At 46.0% G+C, this 25,498-nt stretch overlaps 1 protein-coding gene across 4 annotated transcripts in view; it reads right to left on the reverse strand.

Annotated features, from left to right (window-relative positions):
- Positions 1-8,248: 8,248 nt before the first annotated feature.
- Positions 8,249-25,498, reverse strand: part of BICRAL (BICRA like chromatin remodeling complex associated protein) — a 64,733-nt gene continuing 47,483 nt past the window's right edge. For all 4 annotated transcript variants that reach the window (XM_006148559.3, XM_006148560.3, XM_006148558.3 and 1 more), the window contains 5 exons: positions 20,901-20,962; positions 20,181-20,326; positions 18,383-18,477; positions 15,689-15,791; positions 8,249-10,110 (listed from right to left, as the gene is read on the reverse strand). In XM_006148559.3, the coding sequence (XP_006148621.1) occupies positions 9,323-10,110; positions 15,689-15,791; positions 18,383-18,477; positions 20,181-20,326; positions 20,901-20,962 (1,194 nt within the window). In that variant the 3' untranslated portion in view covers positions 8,249-9,322. The remainder of the gene's footprint in view (positions 10,111-15,688; positions 15,792-18,382; positions 18,478-20,180; positions 20,327-20,900; positions 20,963-25,498) is intronic.

The following is a 25,498-nucleotide window of genomic DNA, read 5'->3' on the forward strand; positions in this document are numbered from 1 at the left end:
GGTGCTTTGGTTTTGCCCCCCCCTGGGGGGGGGGGGGGTTGATTTCTCACTTTCTGTCTTTCCAGTGAGGATATGTGTCCTATAGCAAAAATCTCTGGGAAAAAAAAAATCCACCTACCATCTCCTGGAGTTTCCTTATTCTTGTCTTGCTCAAGCCTGGTGGTTGTCTTCACTTCGACTCTTAGCTTCCATTTAAGATCTCTTTGTGCTTGGGACCAGCAGTTGGAGTAATGGCTATGTCGCTGGACTCCTATGTAGTCGACCGCGGTTCGAGTTTCGGACCCGGTGGCTTAAACTCACACTGGGCGTGTGTGCGTGCCCAAGATCTCCAGAGGAGAATGGAGAATGGAGAATGGAGAAGGGATTGCGGCGTGGCCATCCCCCCTGGGGGGTGATTTTTCGCTTTCCGTCTCTCTGTCTGTCTTTGTCTGTCTGGCGAGCGCAGGCACCCTATAGCAAGGTGAAAACCTCTGGGGGCGAGGGCGGGGTGGGGGGGGGAATCTCTTTGTGCTAACCAGAATCTGTTTCTGTTGCGTACAACCAAAGAATTCTGACTATAACACTCCCAAATTCAGATACATTTGAAAAAGATACAGGCTAGAGTGTAAAAGATACATTTGAAAAAGATACAGGCTAGAGTCGTTTGTTTTTTGGTTGTAGTTTTCTTTGTATGTAACAGTTTTGGAAGGATATACAAAAAAACATTGGTGGGAAATGAGAATGGGGTCTGGAATGGAAAATTTCCATTTTGTGGTATGACTTTTGTTTATTACATTACTTTTTATTTAAGAGGTTTCTGCCTTAGAGTATGTGTGCTCTTTGGAGAGAGAGAGACAGAGACAGTGAGAGGGAAAATGAGAAATCACCCCCAACAGGGGGTGGCTTTGCCACAGTCCCTTCTCCATTTTCCTCCCAGGATCCTGGGGCTGCACACACACATGCCCAGCATGATTTTTGAACCACCAGGCCCAGGACTCGAATAGTGATTGGCCATGTGGAAGTCCAGTGATGTAACCGCTACACCATTGTTGGCCCTACATATGAATTACTTTAAGAGACAGCTCTCTGGGTAATTAGCTTCTTGTGGTTTTAGGAACCACTTGACTATGGGACCAGCAGATGCTATAATGGTTACATTGCTGGACTCCCACACAGTTAACCACAGTTTGAATCCTGGACCTGGCAGCTTAAAACTCATGCTGAGAGGCCAGCAGGTGGCATGGTGGTTTAAAGGCATCCCGCGAGGCCAGCGGGTGGCATGGTGGTTGAAAGGCACTGGACTCCCACATGGCTGACCGTGGTTTGAGTCTTGGATCTGGCAGCTAACTTTCTCATTTTCTCTGTCCCTCTCTGGTCAAATTAAAATGAATAAATAAATAAATAAATAAAGTTAACAAAATAATTCTTAAAAAAAAAGAAAAAAAGAAAGAAAAAAAAAAAACCCTCACACCAAGTGTGTGTGTGTGCATGTCCAAGATCCCAAGAGGATTGTGGCGTGACCATCCTCCCTTGGGGTGATTTCTTGCTTTCTGTCTGTGTCTGTCTCTCTGGCATGTACACATGCCCTAAAACAAAATTCTCTCTCTCTCTCAAAAAAACAAAAAACAACTTGACTTGCTGTTTTGTTTAAAAATATATTTAATTTTATTTATCATCATTATTATTTTAAAATTTGCTATAGGATATGTGCACTCACCAGAAAGAGACAGAGAGAGAGAAAAATGGAAAGTGAGAAAGGAAACCACCAGATCTGGAACTCAAACCACAGTCAGTGGGTATGTGGGAGTCCAGTGCCCCAACCACTATGCCACCTGCTGGTCCTGACTAGATGCTTTTTTTTTTTCCCTTAGGTTTTGCTATCGGGCGCGGGGGCTCACCAGAAAGACAAAGTGAGAACCCCCCCCCCCCCCCCCGGGGGGGTGGCCACACCGCAATCCCTTCTCCTCTCGGGATCTTGGGCACGCACGCGCATGCGCCCAGCGTGAGTTTAAGCCACCGGGTCCGGGACGTGAACTGCGGCTGACTACATGGGAGTCCAGCGACATAGCCATCACGCCAACTGCTGGTCCCAGACTAGATACTTTTGAAGGCCGTTTTCAGGACTGACATTTTGTGGTTCTGTGAATTGACTCCAGTATCCCTTTCCTAATAGGTCTGTGGATGAGCTATTTCAGTAATGTCCGACTTCTGGATTATCTGGAATCTGAGATTTTTACTTGAGAAAATTGATCCAGGCCTTTTTAGTCAGCACACACAGCATATCCTCCAGGCAGCTACGTGGATGAGCCCTGTCTGCTGCCACGCTCGTGGGTTGTAGCCCTTCTGCAATTGGCTTCCTTCTCCCAGTCTTTCCTTGCGTCCTCAGAGTGACAGGAGGAAGGAAGGAAGGAAGGAAGCAGAGAAGGAAGGAAGGGAAGGAAGGAAGGAAGAAAGGAAGGAAGGAAGGAAAGAAACTGTTGTTTTTGTTGTTGATCAAAAACAACAGCTTTTGATCCCAATGAAAAGTGCGAAGGAAGAGGGAGAACAGGTGAGGGGCAGCCCTTCTGAGGGTGGAGGGGAGAGAGGAGAGCGAGGTAGGAAGCAGACAGCATGTTGGAAGTGAGACCAAAGGCAGAACAGAAGAACCTCAGATCCTTCCAAATTATTTCAGGGATGACAGAACATTCACTTTTTTTTTTTTTTCTGTACTTTTTTAGTAACATCACATTTTACCCTAACAAATGGGGCTAGGACACAGAGGCTGAGAGTACCTTGCATAAAGATCCGCGAGGATGGAGCCGGCCAGACAGCATGGTGGTGGAGGCGGCTGGGTCCCATACGCCTGACACCAAGGTCTGAGTCTGCAGCCTGGTGGCCTGAAAAACACGCCCAGAGCGTACTGCTCCCATGTCCAAGGGCATGAGATGGAGGAGGGACTGTGGCGTGAACACCTCTTCTGGAGTGTCTTCTCCCCAGACCCTCACTCCAGTGAGTGAATCTGCCCTCGAGCAAAATTTCTAAAAAAGGGAAAAAATAAGATACCTGACTATGTGCTAGGAGGGGCACTTTCTGCCCAGTTCGTGGCACTGCGTCCCTTGACCTTCGCAGAAGTGACTTTTCCTAAGGAAGTCCTTGCCTTCACAAGTGTCTTCAAAGGCCAGACTCAGCACATGCCCACGTGGAATACTGATCAGGGTCTCTCATAAATGTCTTTTACCTGTAGTAATGGCCATAGGATAGAATCCACCTTTCTTTTTTTTTTTTTTTTTAAGTTCTAGGGGATGTGTACTCACTAGAGAGAGAGGTCACCTCCTGGGGGCTGGTCATGCCACAATCCCTTTTTTTATTCTCTCAGGATTTTAGGTACACACATAAACCCCTGGCATGATTTTCAGGCTGCCAGGTCCAGGGTTCAAACTGTGCCATCGGTCACGTGGGATCTAGCACCTTAACTCCACGCTACCTGCTGGCTCCCAGAATCCACTTTACACAATGATTTGTGTGTAGGTTGAGCCTTATTTCTCCATGTACTTAACATTTTACAGTTACGGAATTCCTTTACCTTCATTCATATCTTTTCCTCAAACATAGCTCAGGAAACTGTACTAAGAACCAGAGCAGGTAATATGGGTGGCTAGCAGGTGGTGTCCGGGGGCTGTGAATGCGCCATGTTCTCTCCGCAACTCCAGTCAGTTTCCAAATGTAACATAGCTAGGTGCCTGCTCCCACTCTGCACTGTGAGCTCCTTGAGAAAAACATGATTACTATTTTTTTAAATAATTATTTAATTTTATTTATCATTCATTTATTTTAATTTGACCAGAGAGAGAAAGAGTGAGAAAGCAAGCTGCCAGGTCCGGGACTCGAACCATGGTCAGCCATGTGGGAGTGTCCAGCACCTTAACCACCATGCCACTGGCTGGTCCTAGTGATTACTATTTTTTAAAAGAGAGATTTTTGCTATAGGGCACATGCACTGGCAAGAAAGAGAAAGCAAGAAATCACCCCACTCCCCGGGAAATGGCCACACTGCAATCCCTTCTCCTCCATTCTCTCCTTGGGGTTTTGGGCACACATGCACATGTGCCCGGCATGAGTTTCAAGCCTCTGGATCTGGGACTTGAACCACAGTTAGCTATGTGGGAGTCCAGTGATGTAACCATTATGCCATCTGCTGATCCCTGAGAAGAGACATTATTATCCATACATCCCAAAGTCCAGTATGCTGCCTGTCATATAGCCAACTGATCAAGAAATATTTGGTGGCTGATGATCTCCATCTTCGGTTGGATCCTCAAGGGGTCCTAACTCTGCCTTGGAAAGCACGCCAGGCCGAAGAGCTGGGCTGTACAGGCCTTGCCCTTTGAGAACAGCTCAGCTAAGCCTTGCTTGTTCCCTGCCTCCAGATGGTGGAGGTGTTCCTTTTTTTGAAGAAGAAGAAGTTTTTGCTATAGGGTGCGTGCGCTTGCCAGACAGACAGAAAGCGAGACATCACCCCCCAGGGGGTATGGTCACGCTGCAATTCCTTCTCCTCCATTCTCCTCTCGGGATCTTGGGCGCACACACACACACACACACACACACGCCCAGCGTGAGTTTAAGCCACCGGGTCTGGCACTTGAACTGCAGTCGACTACATGGGAGTTCAGCGACATAGCCATTACGCTAACTGCTGGTCCCGGAGGAGTTCTTTTTCCCTACCTTTTCTCCCAACAATTCACTGCTACTTTTTCTGCATCAAAAAGTGGTATGGTCCCATTCCTGGAAAACAAACTCCCACATACATGTCTGAGGGCTTTCACTATCTTATAAGATGATGCCTGGGGGCCAGCAGGTGGCATGGTAGTTAAGGCACCAGACTCCTACATGGTTGACCACAGTGAGTCTTGAACCTGGTGGCCTGCTTTCTCATTTTCTCTCTCTCTTTTTTTTTTGGAGAGGTTTTTGCTATAGAGCATGTGGGCTCGCCAGAAAGACAGAGACAGAGAGACAGAAGGTGTCATTTTCTCTCTCTTTCTGAATTGCTCTTTGGTGAATGCATATGCCTATAGCAAATTAAATAATAATAGCAAATTAAATAATAGCAAATTAAATAATAATAATGGTAAATAAAATGAAAATAAAAACAAAAAAGATTCTTCTTGGTCTTTTTTCCTCTGGGCATGCCACTGGAATACAGAGACCCAGAGACCTGACTGAGGAGCCAGATGATGGTTCCTTCTAATCCTTCATGCCTGGGGCACTCACTCCCTTTGCAAATGGCCGGAAGAAGAGCAAGAATGTGGGATGCACATTTATCTTTAGCCAGAAAAGAAGCTCAGCGTGAGGTGGAGTTTCTTATGGTATAAAAGGCAAAAAGGGACCCATCCTCTGATCCGATTATTCTAGCAGTAATTATTCTAATGCCTGTTCGGTATATGAGAATGACTTCCCATTTCTATACTGATCACTTCAGCATCTTGATTTCCTACCACTGATAGTGGAGGGAGGGAAGCCATTACACCATAAAGAAGTACGATGATAAATTCTAGCCCCTCCCCGAAAGTGCTCCCCCCAGTAATTTCATCTCCGTGAGTTTCTCTAACAATTTGGGTAGAGTCACACTTGTGAGGATGGGAACCCAGACAGGCCTCACACAGGGTTGATTTCAAAGATAAAGTTACAGTGGGGCTGTCAGGTGGCATGGTGGTTAAGGTGCTGGCCTCCCACATGGCCGACCGAAGTTCCAGTCCTGAACCTGGCGGCTTGCTTTCTCGCTTCCCCCACCCCCTATCTCTCTCTTGTCAAATTTAAATAAATAAATAAATAAATAAAGTTAAATAAAATAATTCTTTTTTTTTTTTTTTAAAGATAAGATGACAGAGGTACTTTTCAGTACAATTTGGTCAAATATATGAATACTAAGGGAAGCATGTTAATTCTGGAATAAATCTTAGTAAAATTATGTTCTTTATGTATCTCTTAGCTTTCTCCTTGTTCTTCCAGAAACAGGTTGAAGAAGATCTCCTGCTGAGTAGGGCTCATGTAACTAACTTTCCAAATGACCCCCTATTTTCCTTGCTTAGCTAAGGAGCCATGTGACAGGACTAGGGATGGAGGATGGGGATGGGGATGGGGATGAGCAGACTTCCTCACTGACCGACTGCATGCCATTTGTAAGTGTTTGGAAAGGCTGATGGGTTAGAATCCTACCCCCTCACTGGTTAGGCTACTTTTTGGTAATGGTAAATGTATCTAAATAGGACTCCCACTGAACACTCACCCTCTTCTGGGAAAAGCAGCCATTCCTATTTGCAAAATCAAGACAATCACAGTTGCACATTTTCCCAAATCTTTGGCTGTATTGCAATGGTTGTTTCATTTTGTAATCTCCAACTAAACATTTCCTAACCGTGGATTAACAATATAGTTACTGACTGGTTTCTTTTTAACAGTATTTATCCAACATAACAAAATAAACTGCAATTTGTTATACTTTTTTTTACAAAACATTTTATAAATATTTTTACAAAATGTATACAAAGCAATTTCAAGTGAGACATACTATACAAATGAAGGTATTTAAGCAAATAAAGCCCACACCACACTGACAGCGAGTGACGCGTCCTCTTTAAGTCAAGTCAGTCTGTAAGGCCTCCCTAATCTAACAGAGTGTACTAAATTCCTCAGAGCTAAAATAGTTCTTTTTCGTAATTGCCAGTTTAAAATTTGCTTTATCTTTAGGCAGTACTTAAGGACACAGAAAATCAAATGCTTAATAACACATTCACGCTTTTCCACAACAACAGGAAAAAAGAAAAAAAAAAAGAAAATGATTTTTTTATCTGAGTTCCAAAACTTAACTTTAACTAATGAACCTGAACGACTGAATGTGGCCATCCGAGGCTGAACTCTCTGACCCTTCACCAGAAGGGGCTCGACATGCGAGATATGACCCAGGTGTGCACAACCTAATCACAGGAGTAAAATACATTTCGTCATCTTCATTTGTCATTATCTAGAATCCTTCCTCCATAAAAAGTAAACTTACATACAAGGACACAAAAATTTACAAGTTTCATTTTGGTAAATTCGGCTCTCCATTTGCTAGACAAGTGTTGGGGCTTAAAAACCCTTTAAGATGGCACAGAAAAGCTAGGACTGGGGCAGTGGGCAGGCTGGGGACGGGGGAGAGGTGACAAAAATACACGAAGCTTTTCTTGTCTAGCAATGCCACTGATTCGCAGGAATTAATGTAACTCATTAGCAGCCCACGTGAAGGCTTCCAGCTCGAAAGTTCCACAACGAGAAGAATTTGATCAGGGGGGACCATCTTTATGTCTGGCTAGGAGTTAGGGGAGCATGAGCCCTAAGAGAAGAAGAGCCTAGGAGATTGTGGAATTGAGGGCAGGGCCAGGACTGCCCAAACAGAAAGTTCCAACTGGCAATACCAACTTATCTTCCTAATATGTTACAAGACAGGAGAAGGGAAATCTGCAGCTTGGACATTGGCACAAATAAGGAAAAAATGGTTACCCTAAAGGGGCCCAGATTTTCCCATTTTTATTGGCGGGGGCGGGGGGGTGGGGTGGGAGCACGTTGCTGTCACGAAGACTGGCTGTCCCACAGAGGTTCTCTGTGTGCCGGGACAGAGGGGCAGGGAGGGTATAGGTCTTCCGCTGCTGTGTTTTCTAATAATCAGAAGCCGCCTTTTCCATCTCAGGCCGATCTGGAAAAGAAATGCCCAACATGATGACAATGGGGGTCTTCCCCATTCTGGGGACAGCCAGAGCAGATCCTGGCAGCATGTTAAAGTAGAGACGGCTGGGTGCACCTCTAAAGCCAGGGCCATCGACAGGATAAATGAGCGGGTGTAGTAAGAGGAAGCGTGAGTGTGCACACACTAACCAAATGACCTCAGATACATGCCCAGCGTGTGGGAGAGGCGTGCGTGCGAAACCCCGTTAGGTAGCTTTCCTGATGAGAGGAGGTAAGTGACAGTGACAGTGACATTGAGAATGAAGGTAATGACAGAAACGGGATGACGTGGGGGTAGATAACCAATAAAGGAATATGGGCAACGCTCCCTGAAAAGAAAAATAAAGCAGTACGTCACATTGACCTGTGTGGACACGGGCCAAACACAAACCGTGACAGGGCATGTCCTTTGGCTCTCAAGTGGGAATCCCGTGTCTCGGATCTTTCCTTGCAGTGGCGGGCTGGCTGGCTACCTTTGGTTTATCTGTGTTTTGGTAATGATTGCTGCCGGCAGGGACTACGGTTCTCAAGACAACGAGAAGCATAAACAAGGCCAGAGTCCCCGTAACGTTGAAACTGGAACGTTACAACATAGTTTTCAAATGAAAGTGCTTTCCACGCTTGGCTTTTTGTGGCAGAGGGTGCAAAGAGAGGTGAAATGAAGCAAAACCCAGCAATGAACAGAAGCATACATGTTGACTATATCCAATTATAAAATGAAAACTCTTGTGTCTTCCCCCATAGTTAGCATATATATGCTTGTACATATATACATATTATAATCCTCATGGCTCTATCCCGGCCTCCCCTGTACACTGTGCCACTTAACTGGTTTCCATTTTCCTTTATTTAGCCTGGTGACATTATTTCAAGTCATGCGGTTGCAATAACGACAGAGCGTTCCCTAGATGAATTCAACATGGATATGCTGAGAAACATGAGGTTTTGCTCTAAGAGCATCAGAAAAGCACTTGAAGGATCAACAGGGAAGCCCTGCAAATGCCCTGCTCATCTGCTACTGGTGGAGACGCCAGCAACTGGTCAGAGACGGCTGAGGGGAGAAGGACCATGTGGTCTCCTCCTGACACCAACAACAAAAACCCAAAAAAGGATGTAACTAAAAACCAAACCAAACCAAACCAAACCATAAAACCCCACCAACCTAAATTTGGAGATGTAATGGGATATGCTTTAAAAAGTAGTTGCTATCGGTCTTGTTGGATTTTAATAAGTGTTCTTTTTCAACTGACTTCTGATTGTCAAAATTTTTACCCAGGGCCAATGTACTGTGGTCTCATTGAGTTACCGCATTTTTGGAAAAAAAGGAAAAAAAAAAAAAGACTAAAAGTACTTTCATTACACTTGAAATGTGTAGGGCCTATCAGACTGCTTTCTAACAAGGATTAATTTTCCTAAAGGATCTCCCTGTAACCACGACAAGTATTGCTCTTAAACCAAGGACAGGATTGAGATTAGAAAGAATTAACCTGTGATGGACGATCAAGCAGGCTGGAGATGGGAGACCATTTCCATTTGCTTTTGCCAGGAACGACTGTAACTTGTCCGGGGCGGGGTCTCGGGGCGGAGTGGGGAAGGGCTGCTGCTATTAACACTCTAGGATACTATTTACAGCTGCTTCTAAAATGGAGTCAGTTTCTACCACGCCTTCGCTGTGGTCCGGGATGAACTTCTCCAGGCAGTTCTCCTGCGAAGCCATGGGAGAAAAGTTGGGGAAATCTAACTCAACGGAGCCGCTACCCGCAGGGTCACTCTGGGACTGCCGCCCTGCCTTTTTGAGTTCCAAGATGTTCTTGAACGTTGTTTCTAAACTCTTCGTGAGCTGCAGGTCTGGCTGGGGCTCACCTGACCCTTTCATGATGTCTGTGTGTAAAACTTCATTCTTTGGAGAATTCCGCAGAGCTCTGTCCTGGAAGGAATTGTTACACGGCATCTCCAAGTGAGGGTCTGCCAGGACACCCGAGACTTTGCTCTCAGTGCCTGGATCTGGTCTGGACGAGGTCTTCCGGTGGCCCTCCGGGCCGGGGGAGCACTCGCTGGCCTTCGGGGGGTCTCTCCGGGCGGTTTTCTCTTCAGGTGCACTCCGGTATTGAGCTAAACCCGCTTTGTCAAATTTGAGTGCTCTGCCGGGACATTCCGCTTTTTTAGAAATGTTTCCTTCTGCAGAGACCACGATGTGATTAGGCACTAGATGAAACGGGTCGTGATCCGTTGGTTCTGCCAGGCCTGGCTTGGCTCGGTCTCTGCTTTGGGCCTTGGCTGTCAGGTGTGGAGAGCTGGTTGTTTTACTGCCAGGCTGGTCATTCCTGCCAAACTGGGGCTCAGGGGCGGCTTTATCAAATTTGACGGAACAACAGAAATCAGCCTGAAAACCCTCTGCAAATGGGAACAAGATGACAGGACATCAGTGAGTGGGGAGAACAAGGATTGCACAGCACACCCAGCCCAGCCCAGCCCAGCCCAGCCCAGCCCAGCCCAGCCGTTGAGCGGTCTGTCTCAAGTACAGGGACACGCAGGGGCCTGGTACTGTGCGGGCAGCTGGTAAAAGCAACCGAGGTGTGGAGCCACAGCTTCCGGTCAGGAGGCTTACACCATGGAAGGTAGCTGCCCGACGACAACTGGGAAAACCTCTGGTCGAGAGCTCCACGCAGTCCTGCTCTCTCGGGGCTAGTTTGCACTGGTTTTGTTAACGACTGCTTTGCAACAGTCTGCAAACAGAAACCAAGTGCTGGCATCAGCCTGGTTTCTCCCTTGAGCTGAGGGCCCTGGTGGAGCTTTTGGAGGGGGAGGGATGGACATAGCCACTTGTCCTGGGGTGACAGCACCTCAGTTCCTCTACACGTGGCCAAGACCACAGAATGCATATCAACATGCATGCAAGATAGTATCTTTTTTTTTTTTTTAATTTGCTATGGTTTTGTGCATTCACTGGAGAGAGACACACAGAGAGAGAGAGACTGAGAGACAGAGAAAGTAAGAAAGCACCCCACAGGAAGGTGGGCCATGCTGCGATCCCTTCTCCTCTCGGGATTTTAAACACATATACACAAGCACTTGGTGTGTTTTTCGAGCTGCCAGGCCCAGGACCAGACCGTGCAGTTGGCCATGTGGGATCCGGCTGCCTTAACCTCCATGCCACAGGCTGGCCTGATAGTATCTTTTTAGAAGGACAGTGAGGTATGGAGGAACCACGTCTGTGAGTGAGAACGGCACCGTGCCAAGCCTGAGAGCTGGAGGGTGGCAAGGGATGTGTACGTGAGGATTTAGGGCACGGAGGGGGTAGGTGGGTGGAGGCAGGCCGACTGCTGACTATGCAAGGGCAGGGCAGGAAAAGAGTTAACTCTGGAGTCAAAGTGAAACAGGGCTTTGACGACAGCCGTAACCCATAAAGACACAGATAGTGTGAACATGAATTGGTTCACCGCGTCCTGAAATGTGAGATCTAGGGGACAGAGCCTTGAAATCTAAAAAGATGACTCCGTCGGTAAGACTGACCATCAGGCACTGCCCTGAGGACAATGAGGCATGGCCCCTGCCCGGGTCGCACTCATGTCTGAGGGGCTGCCGAGGCAGGAGGGGCTGTCCACAAGCCATTCCCCAAAAGGCAAAAGGTGATTTCAGATTCTGAGAAAAAAGGACAGACATAACAACGTGAGGGGATTTCAGAAAGTTTGTAGAGAAATGGAATTAAGTATGAGTTCACTGTGGTGCAAAAACAAAAAAAATTAAAATTGAGATTTATGCAGTTTTCTTATATGTATTTTTTTTTGGAGAGATTTTCACTGTAGGGCGCGTGCGCTCGCCAGACAGACAGAGAGAGACATAGAGACAGAAAGCGAGAAATCACCCCCCAGGGGGGATGGTCACGCCGCAATCCCTTCTCCTCCATTCTCCTCTCGGGATCTTGGGCACGCACGCACACGCGCCCGGCGTGAGTTTTAAGCCACCGGGTCCGGGACACGAACCGCGGTCGACTACGTGGGAGTCCAGCGACATAGCCATTACGCTAACTGCTGGTTCCCTTATATGTATTTTTTTAAGGGAGATTTTTGCTATAGGGCACGTGTGCTTGCCAAAGAGACAGAGAGAGATAGAGAGACAGAAAGTGCGAAATCACCCGTGATGGCCTTCTCCATTCTCCTCTCCAGACTGGGCACATACGCACGTGTGCTTGGTGTGAGTTTCAAACTGCCAGGTCTGGGACTCAAACCATGGCTGGCCATGTGTGAGGCCAGTGACGTAACCATTATGCCATTTGGCGGTCCTCTTACGTGTGTTTTCATGAACTTTGTGAAGATTCCCTCATGTATCCTACATTCTCCTTTTCTTTTATGGAGAGGTTTTCGCTACAGGGCGCGTGCGCTCGCCAGACAGACAGAGAGAGACATAGAGACAGAAAGCGAGAAATCACCCCCCAGGGGGGATGGTCACGCCGCAATCCCTTCTCCTCCATTCTCCTCTCGGGATCTTGGGCACGCACGCACACGCGCCCGGCGTGAGTTTTAAGTCACGGGGTCTGGGACACGAACCACGGTCGACTACGTGGGAGTCCAGCGACATAGCCATTACGCTAACTGCTGGTTCCTTACATTCTCCTTTTCTTGTTTGGAAAGATTTGAGGCTCCTGATAGGTCCACAGGATTTCTTTCAGACTCTTCCACCAGCCCAAATGTAAGAGTCATGTATTTGTAGCTTCTGTTCTCTCTTTCTCTCTCTCTCTTTCTCTTTTAAACAAGATGTATTTAATTTTGTCATCATTATTTTTAAAATTTGCTACAGGAGATGTACACTCATCAGAGAGAGACAGAGAGTCACAGAGAGAGAGAGACGGAGGGAAAGTGAGAAGGCAAGCTGGGGAACCAGCAGTTAGCGTAATGACTATGTTGCTGGACTCCCACGTAGTCGACTGCGGTTCACGTCCCGGACCCGGTGGCTTAAAACTCATGCCAGGCGCGTGTGTGTGCATGCCCAAGATCCCGAGAGGAGAATGGAGGAGAAAGGATTGTGGCGTGGCCATCCCCCCTGGGGGGTGATTTCTCGCTTTCTTGTCTCTCTGTCTTTCTGGTGAGCACACGTGCCCTATAGCAAAAACCCCCCCAAAAAAAAAAAAAAAAAGAAGGCAAGCTGCTGGGTCTGGGATTCAAACCGTGGTTGACCATGTGGGAGTCCAGTATCTTAACCACCTCACCACTTGCTGGCCCCTCTGTTTTTTCTTTTAATTTGCCAGAGGGTGTCTGCACTCACCAGAGAGAGTTAGAGAGAAAAAGCAAGAAAGCACTGCCATGGGGCGTGGTCATGCTACAAGCCCTTCTCCCCTCAGTCCTGCACTTCTTTCCTTTTGGGATTTTGGACACTTAGGCACATGTGCCCGGAGTGTTTCTCAAGCTTCCAGGTCTGGTGCGAGAACTCTGTGATCAGCCGTGTGAGATCCAGCCACCTTAACCCAGGTCATGGGCTGACCCTGTAACATCTTTTTCAGTTTTTGTTTTTTATTTATTTAATTAATTCCATTTGTTATTATTATTTTTTAAATTGACCAGAGAGAGAGAGAGAAAGGGAAAGCAAGAAAGCAAGCTGCCAGGTCGGGACTTGAACCATGGTCAGCCATGTGAAAATCCTAAGCCTTTAACCACCAAGCCACCTGCTGCCCCCATTTTTTTTTTTTTTTTTGAGAGGTTTTTGCTGTAGGGTGCATAAGCTCGCTGGAGGGGCAGAGAGAAAGAAAACCAAGAGTCCCCAGAGGGAATGGTCACACTACAATCCCTTCTCCACTGTCCACTCAGGATTCCGGGTACACGTGTACACAGACCTGGAGTGAGTTTTAAGCTGCCGGGTCTGGAACTCGAACTGCAGTCAACTATGTGGGAGTCCAGTGACATAACCATTATGCCATCTGCTGGTTCATTGCTTTTGTTTTTTCTTTCACTTGTCAGAGGGTACATGTACTCACCAGGGAGAAAAAGAAAGCACTCCCTTAAGGAGTGTGACCAGGCCACAGCCTCTTTTCCTACACTTCTCCTTCCCATTTGTATTCTGGACGCACCTGTACATGTGCCCAACATGCTCTGCGGTTTGTTTTTTAGTTTTGGTCATAGGGCATGTGCGCTCACCAGAGAGAGACAGAGACAGTGAGAGGGAAATGGCCATGCCGCAACCCCTTCTCCTCTATCCTCCTCTCAGGATCTTGGGCATGCACACATACTCGCTTGGTGTGTTTAAGCCACTGGGTGTGGGACTTGAACCATGGTCGACTACGTGGAAGTCCAGTGACGTAACCATTACGCCATCTGCTGGGACACCTGCTAGTATGTTTTTGAAACTACTGGGGCCAGGACTCAAACTGTGGTCGACCACAGTGGGTGTGGTTCCCCAGACATAGTTCCCCATACCTGTGCTACAGGGCCAGCCCTGTTTGTAACTGCTTGGGGCATATTAAATACAAATCAGAATCTTGGTATTTAAGTATCTGAAAAGAGATGAAGAGAATAGGAATAAAGCCACAGGAAAATAACAGTCCAAAGGTATGGGACTTCATTACTTAAATTATCAAGTTATTGTATTATTAAAGTATTAAATCGAGCTGGCTCCATGGCTTAGTTTTTAAGGGAGCCGAATCCCATGTGGCCGACTGTGGATCAGATCCCTACCCTGGTGGTTGAAAACATACCAGGTGCACACGTGTGTGTGCCCCAAATCCCAAGAGGATAGAGAATGGAGGAGAAAAGATTGCGGTGTGATCGCGTCCCTTTGGGTGGTGCTTTCTCTCTCTCCTTCTCTTCGGGGACCATATTCTGATAACTGAAAAAAACCCTAAATATTATTTTGAAGACCATAGCAATGCAATAAAAACTTCCGAAGTGTTGTTTTACCACATCTGGCACATGCCCTTGCCCTTGTGAGTGTAACGATTCCTAAATAACATACCCAAGTGGGACCAGGATGAGAGAAAACCTGGAAAAATGAAAACATTTCTTTGGGGCAGCAGGTGCCGTGGTGGTTAGGGTGTCGGACTCCCACGTGGCGACTAAGGTGCAAGTCTAAGACCTGGTGGCTGGCCTTCTTACTTTCTCTCTGTCTCTTTCTCTCTGGTGAATATGCGTGCCCTATAGCAAATTAAAAATAAATTAATTAAATAAAAAATTTCTTTTATCGGATGGTGAAAGTATGGGTAAGATAAAAGATTTTTTAAAAGTAAAAAAAAAAAAAAAAAAGTAAGTATGGGTAAAGTTTATATCCTGAGAATGGTTATAATGTTACTTGTTTTTTTAAAAAAAATTTAGAGGCGGAGCCAGCAGGTGGCATGGTGATTGGAGTGCTGGACTCCCACATGGCTGATGGGGTTCAAGTTCCAGACCTGGTGTCTTGCTTTCTCACTTTCCCTCTCTCTGTCTAGCTCTTGTGGCACATGTGCCCTTGAGCAAATTTTAAACATCTAAAATATATATATATAATAATATTTTTTAAATCTTAAAAAAAAAAAAAGGCAGACTTGGTCGAATCCGAAATGTATAAAATTGGCAGGACATGAATCAAGTGAGAGAGGTCGACCTCAGTGGGGTACAGTCTACTGGCTTTTTGTGCGTGCTGTCCCAACGTGCCCCTCCGGCCTGACCTGCGCATAGCAAGGCCCTCAACACTACGCTGAGGTTTCCGTGCTTCTGAGAAGCCTCCCGACTTCACTTAGTCCTCAAGGACCAGAGAAAGACGGAGACTTAAGTTTACCATGGAGCAAAGAACTGTGGAACAGAACATGAAATTTCCGCTTGGATTTTGTTGAACAGAGATGCTCTCAGAGTATGTGCATGCTGTTCTCAACTCTGGGGCTTTCCTTCCCAGAATTTACGTCGACCTTCGGATTTCTTACCCAAAGGTCGGTCTAGATGAAGCCCCCAAGGCCCCACAACCCCTGAACCACGCAGGGGCCGTCCCCTTCTTCCACTCTGACGTTTCTTACCAGGGTCTACGAGTGCCAGACGCTTGTCCCGGGACAAGGAAGCTCGTTCCTCCTGATTGAACATTCTATCGATCATCACCATCTCAGCAGACGGATCGATCCGCTGGAAACGAGAGAGGCCTTTTATCAAGTGCAAATATCTCACTATGTCTTTGGATCAAATGAAAGAATCAGAATGAGGAGTCTAGGTTCTAGTCTGCTTCGTTTAGTCACACTGATCCTAGCCGTAGGGTGTATTTTTTTACATTGTATTTTTTGGGAAAAGGTAACTTACACATCGGTATAAAATTCAAAAGGTACTTCAGGGTATGTACAAATAAGCCTCCTTTCTTTGCCTCTCCTTGGTATCCACCATTGCCCAGCCCTCCCTAGAGTTTAAAATACTCTTGTAGGGACCAGCAGTTGCTGAAATGGCTATGTCGCTGGACTCCCATGTAGTCGGCCGCAGTTCGAGTCCCGGACCTGGTGGCTTAAACTCACGCCGGGCACGTGTGCGTGCATGCCCAAGATCCTGAGAGGAGAATGGAGAAGGGATTGCGGTGTGGCCATCCCCCTGGGGGGTGATTTCTCACTTTCTGTCTCTCTGTCTCTGTCTGTCTTTCTGGCGAGTGCATGCGCCCTGTAGCAAAAACCTCTCCAAAAAACAAACAAACAAACAAACAAAAACTCTTGCCGATATAATTGGGTCACACAGAAGCATGTATGTATGCATATACTTCTTCATTCTTGCACCCAAATGGTAGCAACTTTTGGGCTGTCGGGAAAGTCATGCTGCATTTTTGCATAGAAAAACAGAAAAAATACGTCATGACTTTTGTGACAACCCAGTACATATACAGTTCAGTACCTTCCTTTTTTTCCCTTCTTAGGAATCTTTTCATTAGGATGAACTTTTACTTTATATTCTGCTATGCTTTTATTGTGTTTTTATTAAGGCTTATACTGCATAGAATCAAAAATTATATTTCAGCATCTATTTTAACATGAGAATTCATGGTAGATACGAGATAATTAGACCAAGTAAGTGGCTCTTTCTTCACAAATGATGGAGCTGGCCCTTTAGATGTCTCAGAATTTTATTTCGGAAATGGATGTTGATATGAGAATAACATGACAGATTTTGGTGGGACATATTTGCTTAAATATACATATTTAATATACATATTTAAATGTAAATATTTAAGTAAACACATACACACATACATATTTACATTGTATTATATATATGGATAATGTATATTCAACCACTCTCCCAAAATAAATTTTCAAAGTTGATCTCAAATTACAAACAACTTTGTAAAAGATTAATTTATAGGTTAAAGCCTATATAAGTTTAGAATAGCTTCTAAAATCTCAGAGTAGATTTGGTGTTTCTATCATTTCCTGAGACATCTTCTTTATTCTTTAAAGAGCTATTTTATTCCATTTTATTTATTATTATTATCTTTTAACTTGACCAGAGAAAGGCAAAGAAAGAGTGAATGTGAGAAAGCAAGCCACCAGGTCCAGGACTCGAACTTCGGTCATCCATGTTGGGAGTCCTTTACACAAGGTTCTAGAAATGTCGCTCCTGAGGTTTCTCGCTCTGATTCAGTAGCTGTGCCCTGAGGAGTTTTAACCACCACGCCGCCTGCAGGCCCCAACATCTTACTTGTTTCTCTAATTAACTGGTGCTTTAAAATGATTTTTTGTTTGTATTTGGGGAGATGAAAATGGCCCAGAATTAGATAGTGGAAATCACTGTACAGCCTTGTGAATAACTAAAAACCATCAAGTTGTACACTTAAAAATTAAATGTGGGGGGCTGGCAGGTGGCGTGGTGGTTGAGGTGCTGAACTCCCCTATGACTGACTGCGGTTTGAGTCCCAGACCGGGCAGCTTGTTTTTTCACTCTTAGTCTCTCTGCCTCCCCATTTCTGTCTCTCAGTGCTCAAGTTGAAGAATACCTACTAATAATAAATTAAAGAATACCTACTAATAATAAATTAAAATTTCAAAAAGTTTTTCAAAATTGAATGTGGAGGCCAGCAGGTGGCAGGGTAGTTAGAGCTCCAGATTCCCACATGAATGAGTCCTGGCCTGGGCTGCCTGAAAACCACAACAAACAAACAAACAAATCATGTACGTTTAAAAAACGTAATCTAAGTTTGGTGCTAAGTTAACTATCTTTTTTTTTTTTTTGGAGAGGTTTTCGCTATAGGGCACGTGCGCTCGTCAGACAGACAGAGACATAGAGACAGAAAGCGAGAAGTCACCCCCCAGGGGGGATGGCCATGCTGCAGTCCCTTCGCCTCCATTCTCCTCTTGGGATCTTGGGCACGCACACACACGCGCCCAGTGTGAGTTTAGGCCACCAGGTCCGGGACGCAAACCGCAGTCAACTACGTGGGAGTCCAGCGACATAGCCATTACGCTAACTGCTGGTCCCTTGGGCCAGTTACTTAACCAAAACCCTGGTTTCTCCATTTGTCAGAGGAGAAATCAACAGCACTGCTGGATGAAGTAAGCCACCCAGTGAAGCAGATGTCAGCTGCCATGACCGGCACTAAGGGCTACGTGCAAGTTTCTGCAACCGTAAAGTCCTTGCCCTTTATAAGGTTCTGGAAACGTCACTCCTGAGGTTTCTCGCTCTGATTCAGTAGCTGTGCTCTGAGGAGTATTAAAAACCGAATATGTAGGTAGCATGACTTTTACCATGGCGTCTTCCAGGAGCAGGAATCTGTATTTGTTAAGCATAGCTTGAGTCCTTTTTAGGAGCTGAGTGGCAACTGTTTCAAACTCATTGTCCACTTTGGAAAAAAAAGAGAGAGAGAGAAATAAGTCCAAGCAGGCAGATCACCCCGTAGGTCTTTATTTCTTCAGACTGAAACGCGTTATTCTTTCATTATTCAAACATGGCTTATCGGTGGCAATTTTCTCTTAGGTTAGTTGTTCTCTGGCTAAGCAGCATGCTTCTGGTCTGCTTCCCTCACTGTCTAGTGGGATGTGGTCAGGAGGGTGGGCCAGTAGGTGGCATGGAGGTCGGGTGGCGGATGCCACATGGCCTACTATGCAGTTCGACACCTGGATCTAGAGGCTTGAAGGACATGCTGGGCTCATGTGAGCGTGTGCCCCAAATCCCGAGAGGGGATCAGCCTCTAGGGGTGATTTCTCACTTTACTTATCTCTCTCTGACTCTCTCTGGTGAGCACAGATGCCCTATAACAAAAAACTTAAAAAAACCAAAACCAAAACTAAATAATAATTTAAAAAATTCACATATTTTAACTTTAATTAGGAAACCATAAACATAATATACCTCTGGCTTTTTTGGGGGGGTTTGGTTTTGTTTGAGAGGTTTTTGTTATAGGGCACGTGTGCTTGCCGAAGAGACAGAGAGACAGAAAGTGAGAAATCACCCCCCAGGGGGGATGGCCACGTCGCAGCCCCTCCTCCATTCTCCTCTTGTGATTCTGGGCATGCACGCACATGTGTTTGGCGTGAGTTTCAAGCTGCTGGGTCCAAGACTCAAACCACAGTTGACCATATGGGAGTCTGGCGCCTTAACCACTATGCCATCTGCTATTCCTGGTCCTTGCCTTTAGACAGAGCGCATACCCTCAGGTGTTTCTGCCAGTTTCATGAGTTAAATAGATGAGCTCCTAGGGCTGGCAAGTGGCATGGTGATGAAGGCACCACATGGCCAACCGCGGTTCGAGCCCTGGACCTGGTGGCTTCAAAATCACACCAGATGCATGTGTGTGCATGTCCAAGATCCCAAGAGGAGAATGGAGGAGAAGGGATTGAGACGTGGCCATCCCCTCTGGGGGGTGATTTCTCGCTTTCTGTCTCTCTGTCTCTCTGTCTACCTAACGAGTGCACCCTATAGAAAAAACTTGTCTCTCAAAAAAATTTAAAAATAAGTAAATTTAAAAAAAAAGGCAAGGACCATGCTAAGCCTCTGTGCAGAGAACCTAGCCCACAGCGGTCCCATCTGTAGCTAGCATCCAAACAAAAGCTTGGATTCACTGACTCCCAGTTCTCAGTAAAATACTAGGACATTTGGGTACCCACTTCTCTGAATATTGAGAAGGTAAGTCACAGCCCTGAACAGAGACTGGGAAACAGAGTACACTGGGAACAAGGTAAGTCTGTGATTAAACACAATACCCATTGGGCTGGCCCCATGGCCTGTGGTTAAGGGAATCAGACCCCACATGGCTGACTGGGGTTCAACTCTCAGCCCCAGTGGTTTGAAAAATTCATGCCCCAAATCCTGACAGGATGGAGAAAGGACTGTGGTGTGACCATGCGTCAGTGAATGGCGCTTTTACCTTCTTCCTCTTCCTCCTTCTGTCTCTCTCATAAATGCACGTGTCCTTGGCAATTAAAAAAAACGAGTAACAAAAAAGCAATGAGTTGCCTACCATGTGGAAGTGAGGTGCTCTAGCTCTTCCAGACAGCCGTGGGACGGCTGGTGTCAGGGCGGCACGCTAGGTCACAGCCTGCTTACCTTTCCTCAAGTCGTCCTCGGTGGGCACAGAGCCCTGGCACACGTGGTAGGAGAGCAGCCTCTGCACCGCATCATTCAGCGATCGGAACTGACTCTTGTCAGGTGTCACAGTGTGGGCTTGGTCCCTCTGCAACTGCTGGAGAATGCTTGAAAAGAGAAGCGGCCAACGTCAATGTCCGAGCCATTTTCAGAAGTCAAGTCTACTCATGTCGTTTCTTTGCACGCAGAGAAAATAAGACATCTTACAATTTCTTATTCATTGTAGAGCAGGTCTGTTTTTTCTTCAGTGTTATACTTCGTATAGCACAGTGGGTTTGGGGTTTGGTCTAATCCTCTCCACAGGGGACTATGCCCTAACCACAAAAGCTCTTCCTGTGAGGGTGCACGTGTAGACCTGGGTAAGACCTGACCAGAGGCAACGGCGCTCGTGCGAACATCTCTGTTCTAACGTAGGAGTTTATCAAACCATGCTTTCCTCAAGACTCTGTCTCTAAAAAGACACAGCTATTATTGTCCTTAAGAACAAAAGAGCAAATGGTCGGTTCAAGCTATGTTTGCTGTATTTGTAGATCATAATGAAAAAGAAACGATAGGAAAGAATTTTTCTAATGCAGTTCAAAAAAGGCTAAGATACCCATTATTATAACCCGGCTTCTGTCAGTTACACTCACTGAAGGTTAGACATTTGAAAAGTAATTTGTCATTTCAAAGGATACTCACAAAGCTCCTTTAGTTAGCTGTTTTGTAGCAGGCCTTTTCTGTCCTCCCGAATGACTATCCACCTAAGGACAAAACATAGCTTTCATTATTATTAAAAAAAAAAAAAAGCAAAATATAGTTACATGTATATAAAGGTCATGACATTTTTAATGTTTTCTACTACCTATTGGAAATATATTCAAAGACTATAAAATATGCCCTATTAAAAATAAGCAAGTCCTTGGGACCAGCAGATGGCATAGTGGTTAAGAGAGTGGATTCCCATATGATCAACCATGGTTCAAGTCCTGAACCTGGTAGCTTGAAACTCACACTGGGCGCATGTGTATGCCTGTGTGCCCAAAATCCTGAGAGAAGAATGGAGGAGAAGGGATTGCGGTGTGGCCCTCCCTTCTGGGGGGTGATTTCTCTTTTCTCTCTCTGTCTCTCTGGTGGTGAGCACATGTACTCTATAGCAAAAAATCTCTCTGAAAACAAACAAACAAACAAACAAACACACACCCAGGCCAGCTAGCAGGTGATATAGAGGTTAAAGCGCTGTGTCCCACATGGCCAACTGCATGGGTCTGAGTCCGGGACACAACAGCTTGAAAATCACACTAGATGTGTATGGAAGTGTGCCTAAAGTCTTGAGCTAAAAAGGGATCGGGTCATGGCCATACTCCTGGGGTTGATTTCTAACTTTCCCTCTAACTCTCTCTAGTGAGCACACACGCCCTATAGCAAAACCCAAAAACTAAAAACAAAACAAGCCTAGGGGCCAGCAGGTGGCATGAAGACGCTGGATCCCATGTGGCTGACTGTGCAGTCTGAGTCCTGGACATGGTGGCTTGAAAATCACACCAGGTGCGTGTGCGTGCGTGCCCAAACTCTTCAGAGGAGAACGGACAAAAAGATTGTGGCATGGTCAGCCCCTCGGGGTGATTTCTTACTTTCTCTCTTCCTCTCTCTGTCTCTCTGGCAAGTGCATGTGCCCTAAATATTTAATTTATTTTTTTGAAAGATTTTTGCCATAGGGCACATGTGCTCACCAAAGAGAGAGATAGTGAGAGGGAAAGTGAGAAATCCCCCCCCCCCCAGGGGATAGCTACGCAGCAACCCCTTCTCCTCCATTCTTCTCCTGGGGTTTTTAGGCATGCATACACATGCATACACATGCATACACACACACACACACACAGACACACACACACACACGCCTGTACTTTAATTTGACGTGCCAGGTCCGAGACTCAAACCAGTTAGCAATGTGGGAGTTAGTGCCTTAACCACCATGCTACCTTCTGGGCCTGTGCACCCTAAATCTTTTTTTTTCACCCTAAATCTTTTTTTAAAAAAAAGAAAAAAAGGACCAGCAGGTGATGGGGTGATTAATGCTCTGAACTCCCATATGGCTAATTATGGTTCGAGTCCTGGTCCTGGCAGCTTGTTTTTCTTTTGACTTTTCTCACTCTCTCATGAGCACTTGTGCTCTATAGCAACTCAAAGAAGAATAATCATCAGTAAAATTAAATAAATAAGTATTTCTTTAATTATTATTTTTAATTTTGTTTATTCATTCATTTTACTTTAATTTGACCAGAGAGAAACAGAGAGAGAGGGAAAGTGAGAAAGCAAGCCACTGGGTCCAGGACACAAATTGTGGTCAGCCATGTGAGAGTGTCCACCTGCTGATCCCCAATAAATAATTCTTAAAAAAAAAAAAAGCCCACAAACTCTATATAGTAAAGTTGTAATGTATCAAGATTACAGAAAGTTGTACTGTGTTTCTGCTTTAAAGCCTGAATCCTTAACTTCCCCTACAAATGTGTCATTATATTTTCGAAAAATTATTTGTAGTTACCAACTCCATGAACATCTGAAAACACAGTAGATATAAATTAATGCAACTTTTTGGTGGTGGATGAGGAAGCCAACATTTCTAAGCTCTAGTTACATACAGACCAGCTGTGCGGCCCACTAAGGCATTCTTTACATCATATTAAGGAAACACATGTGCCTTATGTCACACACCTGTGACCCAACCAGACCTCTCACTGGGTATGCTAGGCAGGCCCAGACTGCAGCAAGTCTCACTAAACTATTAGACACTAAATTTGAAGAAGAAAATGAAAGCAAATTTTCTTCCTTCCTTCCTTTTTTTCTTGGCTATAGGGTGCACACACTTATAGAAATGGAGAAAGAAGGAAAGTGAGAAATCATCCCCTGGGGGGGATGGCCGTGCCACAGTCCCGTTTCCTCTATCCTCCTCTTGGGACTCGGGGCATATGCACATATGCCCTCATGATTTCCAAGTTGCAGGTCTGGACTCAATTATGCAATCGGCTATGTGGGATCCAGCACTTTAACCACCACACCATCTGCAAGTCCTCTTCCTTGTTTTTTAGAGAGTGGTTTGAAATGTTCTGTAGTTTAAAAGTCTAAGTTGGGTAGACATGGAACTGCCCCTTTCATAAACTCCTGGCTAGTGCTTTAGGAAAAATAATCTTCCCACATAACTAAGAAGAACAAATCTACGAATTTTTTTGGGGGGGAGGGGGAGAGATTTTTGCTATAGGGCATGTGCGCTCACCAGAAAGACAGAGAGACACAGAGACAGAAAGCAAGAAATCACCCTCCGGGGGGGATGACCACACTGCAATCTCCTCTCTTCCATTCTCCTCCTGGGATCTTGGGCACACACGCACACGGACCCAGTGTGAATTCAAGCCACCAGGCCCAGGACTCAGACCGCGGTCGACTACATGGGAGTCCAGCGACATAGCCATTACGTCAACTGCTTGTCCCAGATCTACACTTTTAAAGAAAGATTTTTGCTATAGAGTGCATGCGCTCACCAGAGAGACAGAAAGTGAGAAATCACCCCCTGGGGGGATGGCCACGCTGCAATCCCTTCTCCTCCATTCTTCTCTGGGATCTTGGGCGGGTACTCACACGCACCTGGCATGAGTTTCAAGACTCCGGGACTTGAACCATAGTCAGCCATGTGGCAGTCCAGTGACATAACCATTACACCATCTGCTGGTCCCAGATCTAGTATTAAAAAGAAAAATTCTGGGGGCCAGCAGGTGGCGTAGTGGCTAAGGCACTGGATTCCCACACGGCTCACTGTGGTTTGAGTTCCGGATCTAGTGGCTTGAAAGTCATGTTGGACGTGTGTATATGTGTGTGTGTCCAAGATCTCAGGAGGAGAATGGAGAAGGGATTATTGTGTGGCCATCCCCCTGGGGGGTAATTTTTCACTTTTCCCCTCTCTCTCTCTCTCCAGTAAGTTTATGTATCCTATAGCAAAAACCTTAAAAAAAAAATTCAGGTAGAGGTTCATGTGCTCATCAGGGAGACAAAGAGACGGGGGAGGGGAAAGAACCTCCAGTGAGGCATGGTCACGCCACACTCCCTTCTCCATTTCTTCACCCTGTCAGGACTTTTGTAGGCACATACACATGTGCGCTAGGCATGGTTTTCAAGCTTCTGGGTCCAGGATTCAAACTGCCCAGTTAGCCTTCAGCTCCCTTAGCCAGCAGGCCATGGGGCCAACCCCAGACCTACTTCTGTTTTTAACCACCATACCATCCCATAGCCATCCCCAGGTTTACTTTTTGTTTTTTTCGGGGAGAGGTTTTCCCTATAGGGCGTGTGCACTTGCCAAAAAGACAGAGAGAGGCAGAGAGACAGAAAGCGAGAAATCAACCCCCAAGGGGGATGGACACTCCGCAGTCCCTTCTCCTCCATTCTCCTCTCGGGATCTTGGGTACGCATGCACACGTGCCCGGCATGAGTTTAAGCCACCAGGTCCGGGACTCGAACCGCGGTCGACTACGTGGGAGTCCAGCGACATAGCCATTATGTCATCTGTTAGTCCCCCCAAGTCTACTTTTTAAAAGAGAATGAGTGACATCATTCAGTAGGAAACTACAATTTGGGGTGTTTATTTTGTGCTAGCTCCTGGTATCTTTTTTTTTTTTCTTTTTTTGGAGAGGTTTTTGCTATAGGGCGTGTGTGCTTGCCAGACAGAGAGAGACAGAGAGACAGAAAGCGAGAAATCACCCCCCCGGGGGGATGGCCACGTCGCAATCCCTTCTCCTCCTTTCTCCTCTCGGGATCTTGGGCACGCACGCACACACGCCTGGCCTGAGTTTAAGCCACCGGGTCCGGGACACGAACCACGGTCGACTATGTGGGAGTCCGGCAACATAGCCATTACGCTAACTGCTGGTCCCCCTGGTATCGTTATTTTTATTTTTAGTTCTTACTCTAGGGCATGTGCACTCAATGGAGAGAAAGACAGAGAAAGTGAGCAATCACTCCCCAGGGAATGGCCACACAGCAAACGCTTCTCCTCCTTCCTCCTCTCAGGATTTTGTGCACTCATGCACACGTGCCCAGCATGTTTTTCAAGCTACTGGGTCTGGGGCTCAAAACACACAGTTGGCCATGTGGGATCCAGTAGCCTTAGCCACCACACTCCCAGCTGGCTCAGTATCATTATTAATCCATGAAAAACTGACAGGTTAATGAAGCACTTTAAACGTGTCAGAACAAAGCACATTGATCCTGGAAACACAAACGTAATGTGGCCTGGCACACTCAAAGTCTCG

The sequence above is a fragment of the Tupaia chinensis genome, unplaced genomic scaffold (genome assembly GCF_000334495.1).
Source record: "Tupaia chinensis unplaced genomic scaffold, TupChi_1.0 Scaffold000238_1, whole genome shotgun sequence".
NCBI classification, from domain to species: domain Eukaryota; kingdom Metazoa; phylum Chordata; class Mammalia; order Scandentia; family Tupaiidae; genus Tupaia; species Tupaia belangeri.